Source organism: Mangifera indica, chromosome 1, assembly GCF_011075055.1.
Source record: "Mangifera indica cultivar Alphonso chromosome 1, CATAS_Mindica_2.1, whole genome shotgun sequence".
In the NCBI taxonomy this organism is placed as follows: domain Eukaryota; kingdom Viridiplantae; phylum Streptophyta; class Magnoliopsida; order Sapindales; family Anacardiaceae; genus Mangifera; species Mangifera indica.
In genome coordinates, this window is record NC_058137.1 from 3920380 (window position 1) to 3929291 (window position 8912).

The 8912-nt window shown below is 31.8% G+C and overlaps 1 protein-coding gene across 2 annotated transcripts; it reads right to left on the reverse strand.

Moving 5' to 3' along the window:
• Positions 1 to 2635: 2635 nt before the first annotated feature.
• On the reverse strand, positions 2636 to 4560 carry LOC123210062 (purine-uracil permease NCS1). Of its 2 annotated transcripts, XM_044628249.1 has the most exons (2): positions 3131 to 4560; positions 2859 to 2996 (listed from the first exon to the last, which is right to left on the reverse strand). In XM_044628249.1, the coding sequence occupies exons 1-2, from the start codon at positions 4450 to 4452 to the stop codon at positions 2897 to 2899; spliced, it is 1422 nt and encodes a 473-aa protein (XP_044484184.1). In that variant the 5' UTR covers positions 4453 to 4560; the 3' UTR covers positions 2859 to 2896. The 2 variants fall into 2 exon arrangements, with proteins under 2 accessions (XP_044484175.1, XP_044484184.1); XM_044628240.1 differs by having other exon boundaries at positions 2636 to 4556.
• Between the last annotated feature and the right edge of the window lie 4352 nt (positions 4561 to 8912).

Below are 8912 nucleotides of genomic sequence, written 5' to 3' on the forward strand. Positions count from 1 at the left end.
CTACCTGTCTACCAAGTAGTTGATACTAATCGATCAGAAACAATGAATTTAATACTAATCCGTTTTTCTATCTACAATCATCCAATTCAACCATGTATTTATAATCAAGAAGAACAAAAATAATTGTCTTTTCTCTAACAATTGAGTTGTTTCTATTTGTCATTCTCTTTTGAAGCTCCCGTTTCAATTATTGATCATGTTTTCTGTTGGTGTCTCATCATTTATTCAGAGTGCTCGATGAGCCTCTGGCATGTTCCCTCGGTTACCAAGTGGTGCTGGCACTCAACAGCCATCAAAATAGAAGGTGGTCTGTGGAGCCAAGACGGTATTTCATTTGTCCCTTCAAGATTATCATTTATCCTTAATAGTAGTATTATGTTTACACACTAATATATATAACTTTATATACAATTGGTAATATGTCATTATGTGATTACATAATTTTAAATTATGATAAAATAATACCTAATAACGTAATAATATGTTATTATTTATGAACAAAATTATATAAATTATTTGTGCAAATAATTTTATTGTTTTAAGATAAAAAAAAAAAAATCCTCTTTTTACAAGAGTATATGATATGTTTTAAGGCAGAATAACCATTTTTCACTAGATCTTTTTCTTAATAGATCTTTTTCTTAACAGTATTTTTTCACACTTAAATTTAAAAAATGATAACTTCTCACTTAAATTAGATTTTGACTTTATTTTAGTAAACATTGGAAAAACAAAAATATTCTTGATGGTTGATTTTTTAAGTTTAATAATACTACTCTTTTGTCAGCGTGCATCATTGTTTTTTATGCATTGACAGCAACCTGTTTGTCACTACTAAAGCTTGTGTTGCTGATAGAGGCGATAGTGGCCTGTGTCAAGTTGTATTGAGTTGGCTTTGAGATATCCCACTTGGCCTTAGGGCCAGGCTGATCCACAAAAAGCTCAAGGTCCACGACACGATCATATATATATATATATAAAGTCGTATTATACAAACGTTAAATAGGTTAGTCTATGAGATAGTATCATGTGATCTTGAAAGTCAGACTTACGGTAAGATCTGAAAGATTTACGGACCTGACATAATCTACTACAGTAATGAGTTGTGTTCTTTTTTAATTAGACTTTTTAATTGTACCTCAAACAGGGTTGCGGGACAACTCAACCCATTTCACATGTCTAATTATTTGTGTAATTTTGGCCATTGATTTTGTACACATGTTATTGAAGATTCCAAGGCTATAACTAACTCGTGTTTGATCGATTTAAAAATATAGACAAATAGAGATATGAAAAAATAAAATGAAAATTTATCTTTATGTTACTATACGGTTAAAGATAACAAAAAATTAGATTAAAGAGAGAAAAAAATGGTTGGGAAGCAATTGTTCTGCCCAATTTTAAAAAATTGTAAATTTGTATGCCCATATTCTTTTTGTGTAAGCATTATGAAAATTCAGTATATCCTTCTCCAGGGGTTTAGAAAGTCGCAGTCAAACTAATTCGGATTGAATCTATCCGCAAACATCCCAGAGTCCTGCAAGTCTTTAAATTAATCCATTAAACAGATGGCTTACACAGCCCATGTTTGAGTTGAAGCATCCGGCAGGTTTGGGCCGATGAATTTCATGCAACCATGTTTAATGTTGATGAGAAACGTCCACTTGCAATTCTTCTTAGCACATAAAAGAAAATTTAGGCCCAAAATTAGGTCGATTCATCTTTGCACGCCAGTACATTAACTTCAAGAGTGCATTCGGTTCCAGAGAATAAAATATTATTTCAACAATTAAAATTTTATTAATAAAATTATATGTATATGATTTAAGTATATAAGATAAATACATAAATCATATATTATTATATAATTAAATGATTTTAAATTAAAGATAAAATAACTCTACCAAACGAATAGGACAAAGACAATTAAATGTTGTTATCACTCGTCATCATGCCATTGTTTGCTCCTATATTATTGTTTTTGATCCAACCCTCCACTTTTGATTATTACTTATTTTCCCTTGTCATTTTTTCTGCAACCATCTATCTTTGATTTGTTATTGTTTCCCTTATCTTCACACATTTGATTTAGTTTAACAAATTTTAGAAAATTTAAATAAAGTAACATCTTAATATACTTTCATTATTATAAACCAAACACAATAATTGTTTATAAATATAAATTTATCTAAACACAATATTAATTTATCCCAATTAATCTAATGCAATCTATCTTTGCTATACTCTTATAGTTTTGGTAAAAATGAGTACCCAAACCAAATGCAGCATAAGAGTAAACTTCTTTTAGACTTAATTTTTTTTTTTTTTTTTTGGGAATTGTCACAGTTATTCAATTGATGAGTTCCAATATAACTACTGAAACCAGTGTATTTACATAGTATGCCATTTGAAAGAAAGTGGCATGATTATTTGCCAGTATCTTAGAAATTATAAAATTTTCTTGTGATTTGTTGATCTCAATTAGCTTATGGAGACAGACAAACAACAATTCTAATATAATAAAAATTCAATTAGAAATGTGGTGAAAGCAATGTGCAAGTACTTAAATATTTAAATAACTGTAATGGAGCATCCAAAGTTTGAAATGGGTGACAGCATCAAAGCTTGAGCATACTTGAACAAAACAAATAACAATTTAATTTGTGTATAATTTTCTTTTTCATAACATATAGTTTTATCTTTACAGTGCAAAACTATGATGTTACCAAGTAAATAACCAGAGGAAATGTTTTAAGCTGATGTACTGGGCAAAAGGGGTTCCTTTTCTAATGGTGGAGAGTCTTGTTTTCCTTTCAAACATGAAAGAACCCAATAGATGAAACCTGCAGAGAAGAAGCTGAAAAACCAAGCATTGTTATAGATTACGGTAAAACTATCAGGGATTGGAGAGAGGAACCCAACCTTGTTCAACAAACCAGGAAGCACAGGCAAAATCCCAATAATCAAAGCTGCAATTGCTGCCAAATTGTAGCCCCCTGAGTAGTAGTAAGCTCCATTAGGACTCAAAGAATACAAGTCCTTGACACTTAGTTTTGATCTGTGAATAAGATAATAATCTGCTAAAATTATACCACCAATTGGACCCAACAATGCAGAGTACCCAACTAACCATGTGTACACAAAACTCTCACTGGATTTCAGCAGCCTCCAAGGCTGGAAGGCGATTCCAATCAATGCAGTCAAAAGAGCTCCTCTTCTGAATGTGAAATTTGCAGGACTGAGATTAACAAGTGCATTTGCAGGAGCCACAACATTGGCTGCAATATTGGTTGTAATGGTGGCCAGACTGATGCCTAAAATGGCTAATATTATTGTTGTGATTCCTCCAATTTGTCCCAGAAGTTGAATTGGGCTAGAAATAACATGGCCAAAAATGACTTCAGTAGAGCAGGTTATTGCGAGGCCAACAAATGTAAATGCCCCCATAAAAATTGGAAGACCAGCCTGACCCACAATTTGATCCCTTTGGCTCTTGGTGTATCGAGTGAAATCAGGAATGTTAAGTGCAACAGTAGCCCAAAAGCTGATATTTGCAGTGAGTGAAGGGAAAAATAGTGACCAAAATTCTGAAGAAGATAGCCTGGAAGTCATAGAGAGCATGTGGCCAAATCCACGGGCTTTGGAATAAGCCCAGAAAAGAAAACTTGCAGTGAGGATGATCAAAATTGGAGCTGAGTACTTTTCAAGCTCTCTAATTCCTTCTATCCCTTTCCAAACAATGATCAATTGGGCAAACCAGAAGGCTATAAAACAAGCAAATTCTAAAGGAGATGTACCAAGCCAAGCTAAATTCTGAGACAGTGAAGATTGCTTAATGAAATTAGGCAAAAGAAGAAAAATTGCCTCACCACCGATCCAAGTTTCAATCCCATACCAACCACAGCCCACCAATGCTCTAAGGAGTGTAGGAATATGAGCCCCACGGATACCAAAAGAAGATCTAGCCAACACAGGAAAAGAGATTCCATATTTGGTTCCAGGATGGCCGGTGAGTATTAAAGGGATTAATAAAATTATATTTGCAGCAACGACAGTGGCGATTCCTTGCCACCAAGCCATGCCGAGATCCACAAGACTACCAGCCAAGTAGTATGAAGGGACACCAACCACAAGGCCAATCCAAAGACAAGCCATTTCCCACCCGGAGAAAGTCCTCTGATTGAGTTCTGTTGGCTTGAGATCTTCATTGGTGAGGGTGGGGTCAGGCTGGAAGTTGTTGAAATCAGAGGTGAAATCGGTTTTGGCTGATGCCATGCTGATCAAAATGCTGCATTTTTCCCTGAGAGAAGGGGAGCAGAAGATGTGAGAGGAAGTTGCTTTGGTGTATCTGTTTGCTGATAACAATGGTGTGGGGAATTTGCAGGGGGTGATTCGTTTCTGCGAAAATTGAAGATGGGGATGGAGGTTGATGCTGATACATTTGGACAGCATGATTCACAAAGATTCAGATGCGGTTGGACTTTAGAATCTCCGGTGTCTCTTTGTTGAAGATAAGGTGTGGTGATAATTGGCTCGTATTAAATGCCCCTGATTGTAAATGGCCAATTTGTCCCTACCAATAGCTTAGAAATTACAGCACTTCTAAGGGCACAATAAGCATTTCAAATTATCAATAAATAATGATAATATAACCAAAAAAGGCCAAAGGATTATTTCCCCTCATAAAATTTCCTTTTAACTTTAAAAATTTCATTTACTCATTCATAACCATTTAAATTTATTAATTTTAAGAGTAAAATTATTATTTCATATTTAATATTAAAAATAAATTTAAATATGATTTAATTTTTCTCATTTAGATTTAAAAAACTAACTTTTTTCTTTAAATCAAGTTTAAAAAAAGTCACATTTCTCCTTTAGGGTTTAATTTCAATATCTCATCACTTTCTCTGGTGCCATCATTGGTCATCTCTCTCTTCCGATGGTTTCTTTTATTTTGACAATCTGTCTCAATGTCATTTCAATCCCTTTTACAACTAAAAGACATCGTCTGAGAAAATAAATAGTTTTTAAAAAAAAAAACAAGTTATCTTCCCAGACGACATGGGTGTTGGAGGGGTTGGGATGACACTGAGGTAGGTTGTCGGAGGAAGAAGAACTATCGAGAAGAAGAGACGACCAATGAAGACATCAGAAAAAGTAATAGGATATTGAAACTAAATGTTAGGGGAAAAATGTTATTTTTTAAAATTTGATTTAAGAGAGAAAATATTAATTTTTAAACTTTTAAAAAGAAAATGAGATAATTTTTTTAAAAATTAAAATTTTATTAATTTTAAACAATTATAAATAGATAAATAAGATTTTTAAAGTTTATAAGGAATTTTCGGTGAATTAACACACTTTAGGCGGAAATTAGTTTTTGATCTTTAAAAAAAAAAAAAAAAAACCTTTAAGTTGCGTGCGTTTTGAATTCGAGTTAAATTTATAATTCCTATTTGCCTTATATTTATTCACACGATGGGAAAGTGGTCAGAATCTCACCCGCCTAGTGATGCGTGTGATCTAAGACAAACTTAAATTTCGTGTGGAATAAGATAAGTTTATTGACTTTAGCTTGACTTCTCTAAAAATGTATAAGGAAACTAAATTTCACACTACAAGTAAACGATATGGATTTGACTAGGGAGTTGAGGGGAGGATCAGGATGTACTGTGATTGGTAGATTATATCGTAACGCTCCTGACGCGCTTTCAGGAGCGAGGCTGATAATCGTCTACTCTTAATTTTCAACAAAACTAGTTGACAAGAGGATGGCTTGTTAAGTCTGGCATCCTTCCAGTATTGGTGCTTTGAAAAACAGATCATTTGTGAGACACCAGCTAACGTAATCTGTAGAAATCTTCCCAATTTTATATTTTATTCATCCTTTCATGTCAGCATTTCATACTTCATGATAAATCATTGGCCAAAGGGCTTATTCCCACGGACTTTACTCTTTTCACAAGATTTCATTTTTTTAAAATCTTTTAAAAACATTTTTATTTATCTATAAATATTAAATTTATTAGTTTTAAAAATAAAATTATCATTTTATTAATAATATTAAAATTAAATTAAAATTTTATTTTATTTTTTCTCTCATAAATCTTAAATACTAATAATTTTTCTTAGACCAAATTTAAAAAAATAACATTCTCCCTTCCCAAGTTTTATTTTCTATTCTTCAACACCATCTCTAATGGTTTCTCTCTCCAACAGTCTTTCTTTCCCCATCTCTCCTTTTCGGCTAATTGACTATACAAGATGGAAGATGAACCCAAAACATGCTTCATCTTACATCTTAGATGGCCGACCAGAGGGAGAGATGGGTAGAGAGAGACCATTAGAGAGAGAGGGAGAGTCTTGGGAGGGAGAAGCCATCATAGATGATATTAGAGAATATAAAATAAACCCTAAGGAAAAAATATTATTTTTTAAAATTTAATTTAAATAAAAATTATTAGTTTTTAAGGTTTAAAAAGGAAAAGAAATAAAATTTTAAAACTATCAAATTTTATTAATTTTAACCATTTATGCATGGGTATAAAGATTAAAAAAAAAAAACGATGAGAATTTAAGAATGAGTAAACTTTTGGTGGAAGTAAATCCTTCGGCTTAAAACATATCACCAATAAACCCTTAAATTTGGACACCTTACATCATTTACCAGTTTGCCTTGTATTATTATTACTCTTTAAATTTAATGTTACGTATAAAAGTTAAAATTCTAATTTTCAAAATGTGACCACTGAAGTGTTAAGAGATAAGACCATACTGATTATAGAAAGTTGGAATTTGTAGTGTCAGGGTAACTCGGGCAAGAGAATATTCTAAACATCTCCCAAATTGATATATATTGCCAATAATTGTAATGATATTTTATAATAGGATATAAAAAGGTAAGGGAAATATGATGAATAGTTCTCTTGGATTATCTCTTAAAAAAAGGATAATGATAAAACCCAACTAGTTTTTCAACCAAATGTCCAATAAGTTTTCTATTCGATGTGGTTTATTTGATTCTGAAAGTGATGATCCAATTCAAATAAAATTTTTGTTATAAAAAAAAAAAAAGACTACTACTCGTCTCAAAATATATCATGTAAGGCACAACTCAAGTTTAGGCATTCCAAATTGGAGGAGGTGGTGGACTAGACAGTGCTATGTGTTAGGTTGTAAATGGCAATACTCAACATGTCACAAGTCATGTTGTGCTAAGACCCACAAACAAAATATCAAAACTCACATAAGACAAATCATGCCTCCATAGGCCTTTTTGGGAGTTAACCCATAGAAATATAAACATTTTAATGTTCATAATTAATTTTCTAAAAGACAAAGAAAAGATGATACACAAATGCTTTTAAAATTTTATTAAAACGTTCACTTATGCAAAAAGAAAGTCGTGGTTATATGTTAATAACAACAACTAAGCCAATAAAATAAATGAAACTTATGTTTTACATGGAAAAATAAACTCATGTACAATTATCATCAATCTTCACTTTTATAAGAATCTAAATTTTTAAAATTTTTAAATGCATCGTAAACAACATGATTTTGCATTTTAAAATTTTTTCACCTACTCTTTCGTACTCATAATAGTTTTAACTAAGATTTTTAAAACTGAATCGAAATGAAAACTATTTTAAATATTAATTCTGGTCAAATCGTTTAAACCGGTCGATTTGATCAAAATTTTAATTTTATTATGTAATAACTTATAAAAATTATATCTATTTATATATGTTTTACATATTAAATTTTATGTTATGTAAAAGATCAGTGAACGGACTTTGAATTTCCAAGCAACAAAGTAAATTGTTGCCTGCAGCAAATCTCCCTCTGCATTTGGAGCAAGGAAGAAGAAACAATATTAAAGGTTTATTAAATAACCCTTTAACCCAAAGAAAAAATTTATTGGTGCAATTTAATACTTGATTTGACGGGACGAAACGTCAGATTACCTGAACAAATAAAATAAACTTTATTTTATATGAAACCTTGAACCAAGAACCTAGCAAACCGGGTTGGACTGCGGTTCAAGTGCGAACCGATGGTTCAACTGCAGTTCAATCTAATTTTAAACCTAAAGCGATTTTGCTTTCAACAATATCCATCTATAGTACGGATTCATAGTCCGATCAGATGAACCGGCCTGTCCGGTCCGGTTTTTCAATCCATGGTTTCAATAACATTTGGATATAAACTTGCTTTTATATCATTCAATATATGTCTACCTTGTACAAAAAGATTATTTAAATGCTACAGTGAAATTTAAGCGGCCTAATAGACATGACCAATAAGTTGTACCAAGTTGTATTGGCTCAACTTTAGTTTTGAGTCAGTTCTAATACAATTCATCTTGTCTAGTGGTCAGGTTATGCTTAGACCTATTAATTGACAGAAAGAAAAAATTGTAATAAGTATATATCTATCAAAGACAAAAAAAAGTAAAAATATTGCTATACATTAACTAATCCCTATATCACCTATAATTTAAGTCCATCAAAATTACGTGAACACAGTATACAAAACCTAAGTTAATAATATAAGGTAAAGTAGCTAGACTTACTTTTAAAATGTAAGAATGATACATGAAACCTCCATGAGAGCATGAACATCTTACAATTGTCAGAAGTTATACCACACAAAATCCACTTGAGTCTCCCAAACTCTCAGTTCAACAACAGAAACCCAAAATTATTGGAAACACTTTGAGAGAACAAAGCAAAAAAGCAATCGCCTTGTTGATAGGACTCTCTCACTCTTATATAAACATATTTATTACACCTTTAAAGCCAAATTGAATCCAACAATGACCAAATTTTAACCAAAATCAAATACATGTAAATTAATTTTTTGAAATCTAAACACCAGTTTCTTGGAAATTCTGTAGAGGATAAGCT